Source organism: Eutrigla gurnardus (assembly GCF_963514095.1).
Source record: "Eutrigla gurnardus genome assembly, chromosome: 16".
Lineage (NCBI taxonomy): Eukaryota > Metazoa > Chordata > Actinopteri > Perciformes > Triglidae > Eutrigla > Eutrigla gurnardus.
The window spans coordinates 7,941,072-7,961,159 of NC_139927.1; the positions used below are offsets into that span (position 1 = coordinate 7,941,072).

At 43.5% G+C, this 20,088-nt stretch overlaps 2 protein-coding genes across 2 annotated transcripts; one reads left to right on the plus strand and one right to left on the minus strand.

Moving 5' to 3' along the window:
- Positions 1 to 6,828: 6,828 nt before the first annotated feature.
- On the minus strand, positions 6,829 to 9,592 carry LOC311026975 (protein c-Fos). Its single transcript, XM_084030706.1, has 4 exons — positions 9,327 to 9,592; positions 8,576 to 8,791; positions 7,827 to 7,934; positions 6,829 to 7,614 (listed from the first exon to the last, which is right to left on the minus strand). The coding sequence occupies exons 1-4, from the start codon at positions 9,453 to 9,455 to the stop codon at positions 6,904 to 6,906; spliced, it is 1,164 nt and encodes a 387-aa protein (XP_083886832.1). The 5' UTR covers positions 9,456 to 9,592; the 3' UTR covers positions 6,829 to 6,903.
- A 4,443-nt stretch (positions 9,593 to 14,035) lies between these two features.
- Positions 14,036 to 16,449, plus strand: fosab (v-fos FBJ murine osteosarcoma viral oncogene homolog Ab). The gene is made up of 4 exons (XM_084030294.1): positions 14,036 to 14,344; positions 14,707 to 14,934; positions 15,048 to 15,155; positions 15,250 to 16,449. The coding sequence occupies exons 1-4, from the start codon at positions 14,210 to 14,212 to the stop codon at positions 15,919 to 15,921; spliced, it is 1,143 nt and encodes a 380-aa protein (XP_083886420.1). The 5' UTR covers positions 14,036 to 14,209; the 3' UTR covers positions 15,922 to 16,449.
- Positions 16,450 to 20,088: the final 3,639 nt, after the last annotated feature.

Below are 20,088 nucleotides of genomic sequence, written 5' to 3' on the forward strand. Positions count from 1 at the left end.
TCCAATGAAGAGAAGAGTCATCACACTCTTTAAGCAATTAGAGGGTAACGTGCAAAGGCAAATATGAAAGTACAGAGCTCATGTCTTTTGACAGCTGATTATTTCATTGTTTTGATTTCGCTGCACCCCAAAGTCATTTGGCCCTCAAAATTGCATTCTGATGTTTGCACAGATTTATTCCACGTGTGCCTATTAGGCCTACACATATTGTGTAAGTCTGAAAGAGAAGTACTCCATTGCTTTCTCAGACAAACTCACAGAGTGGGGAGATCATATTATTTCAGGTGGTATATAGAGGAAGTTTAATGCCTAAGTAATGCAGTAAATCTTGCAGAGTATTTGCACATGTAGCTTTAGCTGCCGTGAAATCCCGTTTTTATTTGCTCTCCTTAATAAAGCGGTTACTTGATTCATGCCACATAACTTAAACACACACATGCACAAAATCATGTCTGAGTATTTCTGATGGAGGTTCCAGAAACTTCCAGAAACCTGATCCTGAATGTCTCCTCCTGCTGTCTCCCTCTAGTGTTGGTAGTTGTAACTACATCCCACTGGTCTGCTCTTCTAAAACTGAAATGTCTGTGGCAGTTATAAAGATTTAAGAGGTTTATTTCTAATTTCTATTTTAAGTTTAGAAGTATTTTTGCTGATAAATGACCTTCAAGTTTGCAGAATTGTGTGCACAGTTCCATTATGTTAAACTACTGTAATGCAGTATTTTTTACAGGGAATGTCACCACAGACACCCAGTTCATAATAAGGCAAATATATAAATATAGCAGTACTATCATAGGATCAACCATCATTGTGTTACCTCCTTTGGCAATAGTGACCCAATCATTTAATGAAAATCATAATTTATACTCTTTATAATTTATATTTTAAATAAACAACTCATTAAAATGTAATGTTAAATTGTTTTAATGTTTAATCTTGTGCATGACTATAATGTATAATTTGATATAGCAATATAATTGGTGCCAACATATTAACTAACTCTACAAATATTAACATCAAAGTCACAACCGAACTGCAAAATCATCTTCAAGCTGCACTAAAATACAGTTTTTGTATCATTTTTAATCAAGTACAACCCATTCATGCTGTGCACCTTTTATTACATATCGGGTCATTATCAATTCATTATCTGAGGCTCAGTCGGGTTTTACACGATGCCATCTCATCTGTTCCACCTAGAACAAGCAGCTGAGTTATTAGAGGCTCGCCAAAATACCCCACTCTGTTCCTTTTTTTAGATTCTAATTTGGTTCTGCTGTGATTTATGTCTCGAATCTGAGGGGAGGTCAGGGGGGAGGGGGGGGGGGGGGGCTGTGCGTCACAGTCTCTCTTAACATAGATGACAAATTTAAGGGGAGGCATTTTGGGTTAATAAAGCAGAACTGAGCCAACAAGCAGACAGATCTCATAAAACAGGAGGGTCCTGGACGTCGAGACGGTTCAGAGGTTTTTCCCCCCTCGCAGGTGTAGACTTTCAGCTGAATTCCTCTGTGCCTGCGGGAAAGCGGCCAGAGATGTCACTCAGTACATGAACACACATGGCACAGGCCTATCTGGCACTTTAAGCCTCCGAGAGGGAAATGTCCCTGCCAAGAACAATAAGCTTTGATAATGACACTGAACAAAAAATACCAGCTGTACAGAGCAAGTATGCGAAGCATGTAAACTTGCTCAACAACGGGTTTTTAAGATTATCTTTAAAGAAGCACGTGAACACATGCGAATACTCAGAAGTGGCAAGAAACGCAGTGTTTCACAATCATATCTCGGCATGCATATCGAGATCTTAATTTCCGACTGTTCCAAGGTTCCAGAAAGTATTTTGCGTTAAAACATAATCTTCTGTGCCCTTTCTATCAGCTGCCCCGACTGATGAATCGAGACGGAGAGCAGTTTGTGGTTTTGCAGCTTTGTCAAAGTCGTGCAGTTCTTGCTGTGTGGGCGTCGGAAGTGAAGGTAAAAACAATGAAACTGATTTTTGCACAACCAAGCATTATGTTAATCCGTCTCTTTAAAAATTCATTTCAGACGGACATCTACACATTATTGTATTCAATGCTGGAACACCGGTTTATCTTTCATACTTTGCATATAGAAGATATGAACAAGTCAGTCATATTTTCTCATTTTCGTCAACCTGATTTAACTCTGTAGGATTAAGTTGTACGTGTTTTGTCATATATTATCCAGTGGCACATCTCTGGGAAGTACCCACAAAACCAGACACCTCCAGTCACAATCCTGACTCATCGTCCGCCACGCTGCAGACGGTATAGACACTTTATTTTTACCACAGCTCCATTGAATTTTCTTCCTTTACTTCCTTTTTTTTTTTTTGGATTCTTTCAAAAATATTCCCGACAGTTGTAGAACACGTCAAAAAATGTCTAGCGATTTTGCAGGTTATTTAAATCTGGTTGACGATGGTGCATTACAACAGAACGATGTTTCCCCTTTTTCTGACACCGATGTTTTAGGAGCAAATATGAGTTTATTCTGTGAAAATCTTGCAAATGGTAACATGCATAAAATGACTGTACATGACGAATACAATCGGTGTCTCCCCTGCAACTGATACCTTTATACTGTATTTTTATAATAAAAAAAAACATTCTCCTATCATATACACAAATATGGGACTCCTTGTATTGAACCCTCACACACGGGTGAAATGCATGCGCTTCTTAATGATGGATTCGATTGTGACGCTGACTCCCACCGACTCCATTCACAGATATCAAATCAATCGCGTGCTGCTGTTGGCTTTAGACCCGCCCCCTTCTTCATCTTCATCTCCCTCTCACAACACATGCAGTCAGCCTGCTGCTGTGAGCCCTCCTATCCAATTTAGTAAAAGCTACCGTGTCGTGTCAGTGTCTCTGAATGAAACACGTTAAATCGGCACATCTTTTCCTTCCAGATGCATGATTAAATATTCCATCCTGCTGGATCGTGACGGTATTGCTCGAGTTCTGCGCTCTCCGTCACAGCGTTACTCACGTCAGGTGACCCAGTTGTCCCAAACCCCCTTATGACATTGATTTATTCCCGTAAATGTAACACTTCCTTGGGAATATCACAGCAAGTGGGAAAACCGAGTGGTCAGGGGACGTATGAGGATGAGATAACAGCGGTGGAAACCGTGAGCGCACAACAAATAACAGAAGGATGGAGATCTGTAACCAGGCAATGTGAGACATGTTACAGAGAGGCTCATCCTGAAACATCACTGCAGTGAGCAAACGTCAGTTTCCTACATTAGCAAGTCAATGCTTCACGATGCACAATTCATATTTGTCAAGGCGCTTTATATCGAGGAACATAAAAACATGCAGCACAACAATACATGAAGGCTTTGTGTACACAAAACAAAAAATATGGACGGCCTCCCCAATGCAAACAAATAACGAGCTTAATTATGCAATCAGTTCGTGTGAAAAGTGCGTCTGTGATAAATCAAGATTTTCAAGTAAGTCTTCATATTTAGCTGCAACAGTGACGCTGGTTTTGTTTTCACCTTTTGTGTTCTTGTGTGTGAGTCATTGTGACAACACCTGGTCCCAGAGACTCCCGCTGCAGCAGGAACCACCACGGAGGCGCTTCGGCCTGCTCTGCCAGGTGTGTGTGTGTGTGTGTGTGTGTGTGTGTCTCCAGGGACAGATTTTGTCACCATGAGGGCGTCCGAGTCACAAAGCTTTCGTTTTTCTTAGTTTTCTGATTATAAACTCCACTTACAGATGTTAAGTGTAACTAATAAGGCATGGAATCCATGATGACAGGAGGAAAAGCACACCTGCAGCTGTTTTTATTTTATAAAACCGTCATTCAACTCAAACCTGAACTTACACTTAACAAGCAGGTTGATTTTAAGAGCGTAAACCATCTAGATCATGTTGGCTGCATTCAGTTTCAGGGTCCTTGCACTGTGCATGCTGCTCATACTGTCCACTCTTGTGCTCACTCGAATAAAACTGAGTCAACATTAATGTTGTTTGTACTACACTTCTGCTTTTCATATGACAAGTCAAAACGTTACTCAAGTTCTCTATTCTAGACTTGTACATAAGCGCCTCAACTCCCCCTAATCGTCCAGTATGTCAGAGTTAGGATTGGAGTTATATAAGGTCACCAAATACACAAATTAATAAACAAAGGTGAGAGTTAAAAGCAACCAACGTAACAGGAGAGGGAGCATGATGTCAGTCGAGCAATCTGAACCTGCCCCCAAATAATTAAAAAACCTGTGTGGGTGTGCCATGTGTGTTACCACTACATTTAAAGTGAAATATGATACTACATTCAATTTGACAACAAATAACAAAACATGTGAGGAGTTTCCGGAATATGTTTAATTGTTGCAGAGCTCCCTCTTGCTAAGCTGCAACAAGAACACATTGTACATGCACATATACAAATAAAATATCTAACCAATGCCGGGGGAAGTACTAGGATATTTAACTTGAGTCAAAGTAGCAATACCAAAGTGTACTAGATGAGTAAAAGTCCGTCATTCAAAATGTTACTTAAGTAAATCTATGAGTATGAGTATCAAGATATACTTAAAGCACAAGAAGTAAAACTGCTCATTCTGCAGAATGGCACTTTTCAGAATTATTTATATCATATCATTGCATGATGTTGTAATTTTTGATGCATTCATGTGTTCATCACTTGACCATTGAAGCTGTTCCGTGGGGGCATGTTTTTGATGGGGAACTTCCTATCTTTATCCATTATAATACATCAGAATATATTTGTTATATAAATATGTATATATATATATATATATATATATATATCATCAACTCCCTTCTCACGAGTCAGGTGTTGGCTTGATGGGTGGTTGTGAACAATTCTATCTATGTGATATTTTTCGCCCGTTAATCAGGCCGTGGAGGTCACGGCCCTGCTGGACAAACAGAGTTTGATGGACGCAGAGTGAGTCAGTGGACATCAGATCTGTTGACAGGCCCATCCATCATCTCTCTAAAATAGCTGGCCGCCAAGACATCGCGCTCACACGTGGTCGATAGAAATGAAGAGGGGCTCTGCTCTGCTGTTGTTAGGCGCTTGGCACTGCTCGCGCTGCAGCTCCCCCTCCTGGCGGAAAAGAAGGACTGCGCTCACCGTCACTCCTGCTACTGCACGGAAACATGGCAGTCGTTGTAAAACGAAACAAAGGCGTAATGGCGTTAATAAAATGTACTCGTTTATCAATTATCGGGTTATTGCTGCCGTGAGGTCCGAAACCAAACAGGCTGCGGTCATTAAATGCCATCTTTGCTGTTCCGGGAACGGCTTGGCGCGTCGTTAAAGACCACTTATCAGCGCGCACTGTCGTCGTCTGTTTGCAGCAGCAGCGCGGAATTCTGCTCGCGCCTGCTTCGAGCTTTTCCGGTAACAATCCTCCGTCCCCCCCCCCCCCCCTCCCTCCCCCGAAATGTGACACCCCGTCGCCATGGAAACAAAACAACCGCAATTACCCAAACATGGTCAACGGAAGTGAGACGAGTAGGGCGCATCGCGTCTTGACGTCAGACGCACTGCGCCGCTGTACAGAGTCGGATCCCCTTGACCGTGACAGCAGCGGAGCCGAGAAAGAGAGCTATGAATAAATGATTAACCTGCTGTTTCTGCTGCTCTCGCTCGTTTTAAACACTGTTCGCTCCCCGGTGGTTGCGCTTTATGTAATCCTGAATCCAAAAATAGGCTCAGTGACATCTTTACGGACACCGCTGATGATATTAATGTCCCCAAATTAATACTTTACCCTCTTCTTGGAGCGACTGAGTTGGTTTCCTGAAGCTATAGTCGGATCTTTTTTAGCAGATGACTGAATAAGTGTCATTTTTTATAGCTTTTCTCATCCTTGTCGGTATTTAAGCTGAGCTTCAAAACTCAATCTTGACCTTGGAAATAGCAGTTGAGAAAACAAGTTTTCTGGAGCTTTTGAACATAACTCGTGATCTTCTTCACTTTAATTCTCAACCTGGAAAAACAATGTTCAAAAAACATTTCACCACAAGGTTCATTGAGCAGGCTATATCTGTTTGGAGCTTCCAATCACATGATCTTCCTCAACACTTGAGACAAATTGAACATAAGAAGCCCTTTAAAGAGGATACTTTGAACATCTTTGAACATCTGCAATCCATGAATACTGAGCATGCTGATGAAGGTCATGTGATATGCTAAAAAGCTCTAAAATAGTTACTAAATGAAGTAGTGAGAATGTTTATTCACACGAATAATGAACAACGGCAAGATATTGTTCGTGGTTGTCTTATTTATTTTCAGCGTTATACAATTTTTTTGCATCTGTTCACTTTTGATAAGTAAAAAAATAAACTATGTCATAAAATACATCTCGATAAAATACATGACATGATCCTTTTTTCATTTTTTTTTATGGAAAAAAAACGCAAAAGAAAATGTAATGTTAGGGGACACCTTACAGAAAGATGTGACACCTATACAGTACACATTAGTAACCCTGCTATTTTCACATGTCACAACACAACTTTGTCAACAGTATTACACACACACACACACACATTTTGGCTACTGGATTATGATCTCACTTCACATCACATTTAAAAACACAAGGTACCACCTCTTCTCGGGTTACAGATGACTTTGTATTTGCATGCATTTTTTTGTTAACCAGCACGAAGTCTCGCCTCGGAGAGAACGCGCCGGCGTTGTGGAAGCAGTCGACCCCGTTACAGTCACAGAAAACACAACCTTTGATGTTTGGATTTTACACAACATCAAAAACTCACACTACAAAACATTGTTTTTGAGAGAGAGAGAGAGAGAGAGATCATAGCTTGCTGGCTGGTTAGAATACAATTACAGTATCGTTGCATAACTTCTTTGCATTCACAAGGCCAGAAGTGTCGGAGAGTTAAGACTATCTTTCATTAACTCGGATGCACCGAGGCTGCCTTTGAGGCTCTCAAAGCCCTCAGCCAAGGAATCAATCTCGGAGTAATTAAAGGAAAACACTGTGCGGTAATTGCTACAAGTGGGACTGGAAGACATGACTGGCGTGCTCAAAGATTCAAGGTCGTTTGCCACAGACTTGTACAGGGTTTCCCAGTCCGACATGCAGAAGGGGCTGCTCAGGTCTATGTCAGGCACGGCCGCAGCCATGTCCGGAGACACTGCCATCTCTAGACTGGGCACCAAGTCGTCCAGGTCATCTCCTTTTAAGTCCTCCAGAGCCTCCTCTTCTGCACTCGAGCACAGGAGGATGTTGGAGTTCCCCAAGATCGCTGCGGCAGGGATGCAAGGGACACTGTCCATCTCTTGACCCATGGAAGCCTCTCCGATGCCCGCGTTGCTCTCGAGGGCTTTTCCGTTCTCCAAGATGGACAGCAGCTGCGGGGAGGCCGGAGGGTCCTGCAGCATTGTGTTAACGTCATCTTCGATATCATCCTCCTTCTCCTCATCCTCGTCGCCGTCGTTTTCAGGGACTTTGCAGGCTGGTTTGTTGGAGACTAGGACCTGCTCCAGTCTCTCCTTCTCCTTCAGCAGGTCGGCTATCTCCACCTGGAGGGCAGACTTCTCGTCCTCGAGCTTGTCCGTTTCCTGAGATAAGGAGGGAGAAAATCAGAAAAAAGACTTGGCACTAGGGAGGCATGAAAACACTGCTGCCCGATGGTGCTCTGCAGTCATCCCCGCTGTGCTCTTGTTATCTTTAATGACTAGTGACATGTCATACAGTCCTCAGCTTTAGAGGAGTGCGTGTCGCCTACTGTGTGGGATGTTCTCTATATAATTTAATAAAACAGAATACTTACAGCTTGAAGTGTGTCTATCAGATCCCGCCGTCTGTTGCGACACTTTGCTGCAGCAATTTTGTTCCTCTCCCTCCTGATCCTCCTCCTTTCCTCCTCCTCTTTGGACGGCTAAAATCAATCAGTAAAAAAGCCCATTTAAATGTGCATCCTGCTGAGTTTTGTCATATCAGCAGTTGGCTCTTTGACACAATTTCACTTGCCAAAAAAGAGAAGGGAAAAAAAAAAAATCATCGTTGCAGTGTATGCCGGGAATACTGATCCGGTCGGTGCAGACCATCCTTCAGTTCAGGCGTTAAAATGCTGCACCACTGGCACGGTCTAGTCGACCACGTGAACGCGCACTTTTATGCAATTTCCCCATTCATAAACAGCGCCGTGCTCGAGACCCCAACAGTAATTACTCGCTGCACCAATTAGACATAATCCAATCACCTGATGTGCGACTCCCTGCAGTCATTTATTTGCTCTACTCGCTGCGTTAATTTCTCTTTAACGGTTAAAAAAAAAAAAAAAAACAACGAGAAAAAACAATTGCATCCTCTTTCGCGTCATGTTGAAAATTTCGCGATAACTACATTTTTCATTGTAATCCTCTAATCAGTGAAACGGATTCGTGGTGAGGAATACGTTTCAAAAACAACACGGACTCGAAGATTGATTGATTAATTGCTTGGCTACCTGTAACGTCATCACTGAACGTGACATTTCATTCTCCTCTTATCCCCTCCCCATCCTGTTTTCTTGCGTACCTTGTCTTTCGGCCCTTTCCTGTTGGAGGGCTTTGCCTTGGTTGCACCTCCCGGGGAAGACGACTGGGTCGAGGCTTGGGTTCTAGTCTTTGCGCGGCCGGGCGACGGAGAGACAGATGTGATGACTGTCGGCTGCACCATCCACCTTAGATCCGGCGAGGTCGAGATTGCAGTCACAGTCGGAACAAAGGAGTCTGCTGCACTGGTCTCAGCATCCTTGGAGGGGGGGAAAACACACATCACAGAGACGTTAATATGCATGCAGGCAAATTTCGCTTATCTGATGATGGAGGAACCACGTTGGCTGACCTTTAGATGCGCTTAAATGGTACATCAATCATTTGGCTGAGGAATGCCCCACCAAAAAAAGACAATACTATCTACGAATTTATCAAAATCAGATGCATGGGTTGTTGTCACCATCATCATCACTCTAAAATGAAAGGTCACGACCAAGACAGGTTTGTAGAAAAGTATATAACAATTTCCTTGAAATAAGACTGGACATCCTTGCGCTGCTTTCCTCCAGATGCGCGGAGACTAGCTCCCCGGTGTGTTTCTATAGAAGCGTTTTCAGCACGGGACAGAAGCCCTACTGAAATGCTGTCTATGAAATGTTCTCCGCTATGTGTGAACATTCTGTACCTGCAGTCGCCTTTTTTAGACCTATATTCATATATGAGCCTCACGCACGAATGATCCTGTAAATTGGTGTGAAGATGTTTTTGGTGATGATCCGATCCGCTTCTACCTTGTCGCTGTCCACTGATGATGAAAGCGAGTCAGGAGGATGCTGGCTGCACCCAGGGGTGTCCCCGCCAGGCGATGCTGTGCTACAGCTGGACGACGAGTCGAACTCAGTGCTGGAGTCGGGATGCATGTTATCGTCTCAAAAAAAAAAAAAAAAAAAAAAATCACTGCATAAGAAAGATAGAATAGTCTGATCTGATCTAAGTAGAAAACTGGCACCTAAACTCCTTCTTATATTCCATATGCCGGGTTCATAAATGGTAACTGTGCAGATAGTGGAGAGGCCCGCCTTTTATAGTGAGCTGGAATTTTATGAATGAAATCTTTGTGGCGAGACCGAACCATCGCGCGGAGGGAGAGGTGAGAGGGGGGGGAACAAAACGAGCAGATGTTTTCCAATTTAACAATTAAATTCGTGGCATGCCGGAACAACAACATCAGCGACCGTTTCTTTTTTACTTATTATGTTTACTCGCGCGTCCAAAACATATCGAGCCTTGGCTTGAACTAAGTGACACCCCCGCCTGCGCGAGTCGCCCATCGCCATGAATGAACTACGTCATTTCACGTATGCAGCATCTGCATCATATACATTATGTTCCCTATACATCCCCACATATGTTCACGAGACGTATCTTCATTCGGTCGGTGCAGAAAGGGAGCTGATGGCGATGCATTATGTGAACAAACAGTAAAACAGTTAGTATGTGTCCCGTCCTAATAGCCCAGATTGGAACACAGCTGGCGTGCTCTATAAAAGCCATCGCAATAAAACAGCTGCCCCAACTTATCATTTGGACCAACATTGTGAAACCCAGTGATTTAATTAACGCGCAGGGCTTCCAGCACACTGGCGGATTATTTATGAGCCGCCGAATTAAGTGTCATCCATATATCACACCGTCTTTTCCCACCTGTCTCTGCGTATGAATAGAGCTCCAGCAACAGAATTGTCGCTGTGGTGGAGCAGCCAATCGCCGAAATGGACTGAGCGAGCCTTATATGGCGTTTCCGGTGAGACGCGGGCGCGCTGTGGCGCACAGAGAGAGAGAGAGGGAGAGAGAGCGCGCGCAGACGGACGGACGGGTATGGACGGACGGACGTGTGGCTGTGTGTGGCCCACTCACTCAACAGTCACACAAGAAAGTGAAACACGCGCTGATCGTCATGCATTGTACCTGATAACAGCGTCATTGTGCTACTTTTAGGACAAGACGAGGGCAAACCCCTGCACTTAACCAGGCTACAAGAGATGAATGTGGGCTACGACGCATCCTTACGCAGATGTATATCTATTAATGTAGTTATAAATCATGCAGTAGCGTCACATTATTGGCTGATTGCAGAGGATTAATTTGGTGACTGATTTACTGGCGATGATCATCCATTGTTTGTGTTCCTCCACTGCCACAGATATCTCATTGCATTTTATTCACAACACTTTCCACGAGCGTCATTCCCACACAGCCTAACCGGGATTGTATAGGCTGGTTCTGGGTGTTGGATGACCTCACATATCGCCGAAGTGAAAGGGATTGTCGGTGAATAGAGGGGGCCTCTCCCCGCCCCGAGGGGCTGCGCTTCCCGGCTACTTCCCGGCAGTCACAGCCCCCCTTTTGGGTTATTTACCGACACATCATTAGGTGGTCGGTTTAAGCCCATTCAGCCGCCGGCGGGCTCAAGACCAGAGGGGTTCAAAGGTCGGGCATTTCACTGCAGACACCCCTCGCTACGGCTCAAAGAGTGGTTTTCATCAAAGCAACTTGAGCGTGAATGCGCACAGACCTGCCGGGTTATTTTTAGACTCTGTGACATCAGCGTTCAAAGTTCATGTTAATTAGGCAAACAGATAATTGCTGCTGTGAATAACACCACTGCTGCAGGCATCATGGAACTTTCGCTATAATTATGTGCAACAGAGACGTTATTCTATTTTTAAGATGAGTTATGAAATAAAAAATAAAATTACATAAAAAGTCTGGAGGCATTGGCTAATGTTAATGGGAGTTAATTAATGGGATGCCCTATTTCAAAATGCTTTCCCCAAAATTCAAAAGTTTAGGACAATCTCACCCTCTGTGTTGCTGTCATCAAATTGAATTATTATTATTATTATTATTATTATTATTATTATTATTATTATTATTATTATTATTATTATATTTGTATTATTGTGCTCAGTAATTAGGCCTTAATTGTAATGTTCCCCAAGTTATTTGCTACTTAACCCATCGTTTATTTCCAGCTGTCTATTATCTATTCGTCTTAACTCTAAAGATCAAAAAACATTGTTCTAAGCAAATATTTCTGTTTGGAAGGGGCTGCTCTTGCCAACCAGTCAAACAGAAAGTAGTCAAACAACCCAGAAGGTAAACGTGTTGTTTGGTGTCCTGTTTCATTCCGCTGCTCCACAGACAGAGCGACGCAGACAGAGCTCTCACTCTGACGCCGTTTCCTGGAACCGCGTGCGTCCTGACGCGTTGTAGTACAGAGGGCGACGAGGAGCCGGTTTTTGTTTTCTTTTGCCGAGTGGCGCGTCGTCACAACACAAACGATCGTTGTTGCTATGCAAAACGAGGACGTCACTGACGCGAAGGGGTGGAGTGTTGCTATGCCAACCAGGAATGTTCAACAAAACACGAACGCGGGAAACAAAACCTAACTCCTTTAACCTACATCCACAAGACCGCTATATCAACACATTGGACCATTATCAACGTCATGTTAACGGTTGTAATACCCCTATTCAACTATAAATAACTACTTATGTGAATGTATAATAATAATATAATAATAATAATACATTTTATTTTTAAACTCAAAGATGCTTTACAGAAAAAACAAAAAAAAAACATGCATACATGTAAGAATGACTGGTTATGTTCTCAGCCCATTCCTAACTTTTTAAAATGCTAGATCAACAAAAATCCAGCAGCAAAACTTTGCAGACACAACTATAACTGTCTATATTCCTCCATGTCTACTAATGGTTCCTTAACAGAACTCCATGGAGATGAAAATATGTTGTGAACACAGTAAATAGGTCAAAGAGCAATATTATGTCTGATTGTGGTCTCTGTGTCAAAGGGTGCATTTCAATGAGTCATGCTCCTTATGTAAATCATGAGGATTCCCTCTAGCACAGTCTAAGGGGGAAGACCTTTATGATCATACTTGGACACCCTTTTGAAAAAAAAAAAAAAAGAGGAGAAAAAAAAACTGCTGTCGTGGAAAAGTACACATAACAAACCAGTTATCAGCTCGTTTTGCAACTAAACACACCCTTGCATGGATTGCGCACAAAACGAGGTACTGCCGCTGCCCGAGGGCAGAACGCACATGCAGTCACTATGCTCTGACATGTATTGTACTGTGTGCGTGCCCAGCGTACGTTTTACTTGTAATTATGAGCATTCTTTATCCCGCTCCAATGAATGTATTCTATGCAAATCAGATAAGCTAGAAAGACACGTTCAGTTAAAAAGAGACATTTTTACTGAGGGTTGGGTTTTTGCACGGTAGTCTAAAAAACCTGCCTCCCATGGGGGATACATTAAAATTATATACATATCCAAAGATTTAAAGAGTTGAAAGTAAGTTCTGAAAGTCCATAATAGGATTCAAACATGTGAATTCAAACATTTGAAATTATTGTAACAAATCTGTGTCTTCAAGGTTTTGAAACTCACCTTGCAGAAATGTTACTCTTACTTTTCAGAGATTGTAAATCTGCTTGTTCAGCGTTTTGGGACTTCTGCCCTCTTTGAACATGAGGAGATGATTCAACAGGAGCCGGTAGACCAAATCATATTAAACTTTCAGCATAACTACAACCATGGGGGCTGTGATGTTTTTTTTACCATTACATCCAACTATTAATACATTACTATTTATATTATTTACATAGTTTATTTGTGTTGACTCTCCTCATATTGATGCTCCATCACAGGGGACTGATCCTGTTTGGGGATGACACTGACTAGGGAGGTGCAAGATGGGAGCATGGTGGAGTTGGAGGAGCTAGTTAAGTTGGTGTAGCGCCTGATAGTGGAAAGACAATTTGTCACCCTGTATTTGTTTCTCCAAACACAACCTGCTGATGGAAGTGTGAATGTATTTTGTCCTCGTCAGTGAGCTAAAAAAAAAAAAATACACCAAATACAGAACTGTCCTATATGCCCACAATCTTGATCTAGATTAATAAACTGTTAAATGTACCAGCAGTGTGTCCAGAACAGACATGTCCGAACTTATCTTGGATGTCCTCTGCCGTGTAGGATGTACTTTAGCTGACCAATATCCCACTTGTTCAGTTTTCACAACAGCCGCGGTGTTTGTTGTCTTACATAACGTCATGTCGCTGTCGGCCAATTCAGACGGTGCGTTTCCCAGCAAGGTCCGCCCCGAATTACAGGATGCACCATATTAGGAAAATGACGTGTCGGGGATCCCGTTTCTGGAATATTCCATTCCTACACACGTTTTGTTAAATGTTACTTTTCGGCGTTAAACGCCGCGCGTTTGCATTGCGTCCTCGTCGTTGAGCGTGTTGAACGACGTAGAAGAAGAAAGTTTGCGTTGTCGCGGCGTCGCTACGTGACTGTTGGTGCTGTTTTTCCTCCGCGTGCTGTCGCGAAAAGAGCGCTCCCCTTTACCGACGTCATCGACCCGTCCTTCTCAGGCTATAAAAGGGCTCCGAGCTCTCAGAGTTGGCATTCAAACTTTCAGTAGCAGAACTACAGGAGCAAAGCACACGGGAGCGACAATTTAACCACTTTCTCCCGAACACCAGAGAAGGATTTTCCGAGTCAACTGAAGTTTGATTTTGCTTGGATCTTCCTGCTTCCTGCTTGTGTTTTTTTTTTTGTTGGTTTGGGTGGAAACATGATGTTTACCGCTTTCAACACGGAGTGCGATTCCTCCTCCCGCTGCAGCACCGCTTCTCCTTCCGCGGACAATGTGGGATACTACCCGTCACCGGCGGGATCTTATTCCAGCATGGGATCCCCCCTGTCTCAGGTACGTCAAGTCGAATGGCATTCATTACAATGTAGCCCGTATTCACGTGTAGTTGTTTGCATGTGACTTGGAAAGTTAATTAGTTATATTCTCATTAATAAAAAGCGTAATATAATACATATAAACTGCATGACAATAGTAATAGCCAATGTTAAGTTGCACTGGAAATAGCCAGTTGACCTGCTTTGAGGCTCGCTTCATTCATTCACCTGGAAACCCCAGAGAGAGAGAGAGACTGTAACGTCATAGCTGACATCATATGGATATTTTTAAACCAACCGGCTTATTATAGACCATCCTGCAATGCTGCACCCCCCCTCCCACTAAATGTACTCATGAGATTATTGCTTCCTTACCCACAGGATTTCACTGACCTGACAGCATCAAGTGCCTCCTCCTTCATCCCCACTGTCACGGCGATTTCGACGAGCCCAGATATGCAGTGGATGGTCCAGCCTTTAATCTCCTCGGTGGCCCCTTCTCACAGAGCTCCCCCCTACAGCTCCAGCCCCAGCCCTGCATACTCCAGACCAGGCATGAGGTCTGCATCCAGGGCACACATCTCTACAAAGAGGGGCAGAATGGAACAGGTAATTAACATCCGGCCGTGTTCTACAAGTGTTGGATAACTTCCAATGTTGCAGTGTGCCAATTGTCACAGAGGTTTTCGGAGGCTTAACCGTTTTCTAATATTTATGTGCAGGTGTCACCTGAGGAGGAAGAGAAGAAAAAAGTTCGCAGAGAGAGAAACAAGCAGGCAGCAGCAAAGTGCCGCAACAGGAGGAGAGAGCTTACAGACACTCTGCAAGCTGTAAGTATGCCACGGATTTACCGTCATTCATCAAAATGTTCCCGCCACAGCTAATAGCGACCGAGCTAATGCCACTTCCTCTCTTCCTCTGCAGGAAACCGACCAGCTCGAGGATGATAAGTCCAGCCTGCAGAACGATATTGCTAATCTTCTGAAGGAGAAGGAAAGGCTTGAGTTCATTCTGGCTGCCCATCAACCCATCTGCAAAATCCCCTCAGAGCTGGACACTGACTTCTCCATGGTGGCCATTACTCCTTCCCACCCCTGCCTGTCCATGGCAGTGTCCTCCCAGCCACAGACCACCATCCCTAAGACAACCACTGTCACTTCCAGCCAGCTCACCTTCACCTCAACCTCCAACTCCATCTTTTCCAGCAGCAGCCCCGTCCTCTCCACCGCCACCATCTCCAGCAGCGCAGTCAAGATGACAGACCTGGACTCCTCCGTCCTGGAGGAGTCTCTGGATCTCCTGGCGAAGACGGAGATGGAGACGGCGCGGTCAGTGCCAGAGGCCGACCTGTCCAACTCCCTATACGCATCTCAGGACTGGGAGCCCCTTCACAGCTCGGCCAACGTTGACTATGAGCCCCTGTGCACACCCGTGGTGACCTGCACACCCGCCTGCAGCACCTACACATCTTCTTTTGTCTTCACCTTCCCAGAGTCGGAGACCCTCACATCTTGTGGGATCGCCCACAGGAGAGGAAGCAACAGCAACGACCAGTCCTCCGATTCCCTCAGCTCCCCAACCCTGCTGGCCCTTTAAAGACTCTTCCAAAAACAGTAATACTTCATATCAAGCACATTTCCTTGGTGTATGAGATAGATGTGCGGATCACAGGGCTATACGAATGGACTTTTACCAGGAAGCAAATTATTTATGATTTTATTTGCCTTTATCTAAACTTGCCTATTACACCGATGTAGCAAGTAAAAAAAAACAGCATGTTTCAACTAATACCACTTAGTCGTTTAATGAGTTAACATATGATTTTATGGTGCTAGATAACATAACTTGTTGTGGTGTCGATGTGTTCAGAGCAATAGTTATTATCGATCTTGTTTTCTGGTTGATGGAATGTGAGAGTAATTGTGAAGAAAAAAAAAACTAAAAAAACTTTAAACTGACGTGCTTTGTCTTAACCTTGATGGTCTGAGTGGTCTATGAAGTTTTCTGTGAAAACATTAGTTGTTTTTAATTTATGAAATTTTAAACTTTATTTTTTTACAGAGTGAGTAAAGATTCATGGTGTTTGTCAGATATGTAAATAAAACATAGTGATATTTAAATTCACATATCCGTCTGGTTGAGTCTGTGGCACTCATCTTATCACATGCACGCGCACGTGAACGCGCTCACGGAGAGGGGGGGGGGGGGGGGGTAGGACAGCAGTGGTATTCAACAGACAATTATGAGAATGCCTAAAATTAGCCTCCATAAGGGATAGCAGTGTTTTTTTCTGCATCTCCACTGGCTCTATTTATTGTTCCGTCTGTTGCCAAGGTTAACTACACGTCAGGGCTCCTACGTCAGTGCGTTCTTTCCATTTTTTTAGATTTGCAAGCATAGCGCGATGACGTCGAGCTTCCGTGCCCAAATTTAGGACGCTGCCGCGACTCGCTCGCTGCTGTTTGCCAGCAGAATGCAGAGACGGGCTTTTTCCTGTATAACGCAGACATCTTTCTTATTTCTAGCTGGGTTTTTCACCGCCGATCAATCAGATTGGCTTGTTGGGATATGGGAACCAGGAAAACGTGAGCTTTCATAACCGAAACGATGTGTTTTTTTTTAAAATACGTGCTCAGCTCGTTGCAAGACAACCGCTGCACACGCGCACACACACATGCACGCTTGTGGTTATACAAGGCAAATCGCGAGAGGATCCGAAAGCACCGTTTTTGACCACGATGTACGTTGGCCTAATCTATTCTGTTCTCCCGGAAGGTCGCACAAATATCACCTCCCACAGACCAACACGCGCACACAGAGTTACAGCACAATGCAAGAAGAAGGGAGTCGTCAGAAATAATTCATAAAGGCACTGACAGCAGTTTGGACTAGGGCAGTCAGACAACTGGACATGAGCTGTAAAGTGTCAGTCTGCAAAGTCGTGTGTTTTCTTCAGCCTGCTCTAACTCTTCATCCCCACTAGACAGACTAGACTCTAAAATGCACCTCCTCTGGAAGCACAACTGGGCCGAAATGAATACTGCTGTGCCATGAATGACGAGTAGCCTACATGTAAGTATCTAATTTTGAAGATGGTGATCTAGAAACTCAATTCACTAATGTAGCTTGTTATCTTTAATGACAGTCTGCAGGCAAACACACAAAGACCTAATGTGGGCCAAACCCCTGACTTATAAGTCTTATGTGTTTCTCCCCCTCAGAAACATACAGACACATTCATTTCTCGACATGGTTTTCATGAAATCTTGAACATTTGTGTGACAGGAGGAGAGCGTATGGCACAGGTTTAACATAATTCAGTATATTCTGTACAAAGAATCTTTCCTAAACACACATTTTTATTATAAGGACTAATGTATAAACAAGTCATCACTAACTCAGTGGCCAGTGATGATTTCCAGTCCATATAAATCTGGCCATGTCGTCATTGTGTGACTGCCTTGTGCTTCTTTTCTGCTGAGTTTCATCAAATTGATTATCATATCAGATGCTCTATTGATTTCATTTGATTTTTTACGCACTATGCCATTAATCCTTTCCAACCCCTCCCTTCTACTTCTCATTCTTCCACCTCACTTGCCTTTTTTCCAACTTTTATCAATATTTCACCACCAAGAGATCATCAGATTGCTAAATGGCTTCGCACAGGAAATGCGTGGTGTGTGCGTGTGACGGACACGTCGAGTGGAAGACTACTATGCACAATAATAACTAACTTACTCTGACGTCCGTGCCTTTCCAGTGTGTGGACACACCCTTTTTGTGCAACAGCACCTTGATAGCAGCAGTCGTTTCTCTGCTTCCTGTACGGACACGGGCCTCTTCCAAAGTACATCCGACAAATAAAAAGATAAAACAATTGGAATGTGGTGAAGAGACTTTAAAGTTGCTGAAATGCGACGCTACTTCCTTGAGTCTTGCTTGCAGAGCACTCACCTGGTCTTTTTTAGCATCTTGTTTTGTTAGCACTGTGATGTTGTATAACAGCTGAATTCTAAGTACCTATCTGTTTTCCCCGGCACTTAAGCAGAGCCTCTTTTTTTTTCCCTCAATAAAGCCTGGATGTGCGACCATGCAGCGCCTACTAACTCCGTCTATTAATACCTCCTCGCTTGCCCAAGGGAGAAGGGGTAGCGGCAGAAATAGCAGGTGCCTATTGCTTCTTTTAACATCAGCATCAACAGCAGTAAAATTAGACCACTATGACGCCAACATACGTCGGTGCTGCAACCCAGGGGAGGAACCAGGCAGCGTAAGCCCGACAGAAAGAGAGGAGGGAAGCGAGAGCGAGGCGATGGGAGGGGGAGTATAGAAGAAAAATGATGAGCATATGAGGACAGCAGGGAGGGAGACAGACAGAGATCCCTGCCTGGGTCTAATTGTGAGCATGGTGGTGATGAAACAGCCGAGTTTGCCTCCACGCCACGACGACAAGCGCAATTTACCTCGACTCCAAATCCATCGCCTGATACCTTGCATTTGTAAAGATATGAAAGATTTACAAAGCCACAAATACTTCAGTGTTTCCCCCCATAGCTGAGTGACAGAGTGATATACAGTTATTTGCATTTTTAGTGAAGAAAATGACACAATTCCTGAAATATTCCTTTCATTGTTTTACTGTCAACAGTGAGTTTCTATGCCACAGTCTGTGTGTTCACCGTCGGTCTGGGGTGACAAATCAAATGTAGGTTTGAACCCAGTCTGGATTCTTCGCTCTTATCAGTGCATGGTCTGATTTCTGTTTGCATTCTCAGTATCTAGAGGTGATTAGCACAACTCCGAGGATGACTGCTGTGGATTGAAGGGTGTGTAGAGACTTGCGTCATCATATGTGCTGATTTAAGGAAGTATTCCATTATGCCGACTCAGACTTTCAGGCTGAATCAGTGGCCAGAGGTGATTAAAGAGGTTAGTCAACTATAGTAAGATTATTGAAGTACCTTTCCAGAGCTTATGTACTCACCTCACCCCTGTGAAAATGATCTTACGGACTGTAAATCACAAGTAAAATGAGGTTTAACAGCCAGGTGTTACACATTCACATTTTACGTTATAAGATATTAGTCACAGGTATGTGAAAGTTTTGTGAATTTCCTTTCCGAGCATTAAAGCTCCGTAGCCCGGAGGAGTGTGTGACGTGCTATTCTTAGCGGTTATTTGACGCACTGAGCTACAATACTGAAGGGATTTCTCTCTCCAATAATTACTGCTCATGGATACTGCCAGACTCCCCACACAGCAGCGTGTCCTCGTCTCGTCTCGTGGGATCAGTAACAAGGATGTTTCCCTGGAAACTGGACAGATCTATCATATGAAATTGGGTAATCCCATAGCTGCTGACAGAAAAATAATAGCTTTCGGGATTTTTAAAACACCCTAGTCAACAGTGAACTTGATTTGTCTGTTGTGTAACCCAAATTTCACACACTGGGTGGACTGTTATGCAATTATTGGAATATTAAAGACGTTTTTGACGAGGGGAAAAATGTTTGAATATCAATTACATAAATGTGTAACAGTTTGAGAGAGAGTTTACACGTTATGAAACAGGGCGACACTTTAATTCTTATTACAGAGGCCAGTTTGGACTTAATCTCATGGTGAGTACAGCACAACAACAGACCAGACCCTGACTGGCTTCAAGGACTTCCATTCATCTCCGTTTCAGAAAATGATGTAGTGCCACAACCTCCCTTCATTGCTATTTTTTATTCTATAGAATAAGTGGGAAAACCCTGA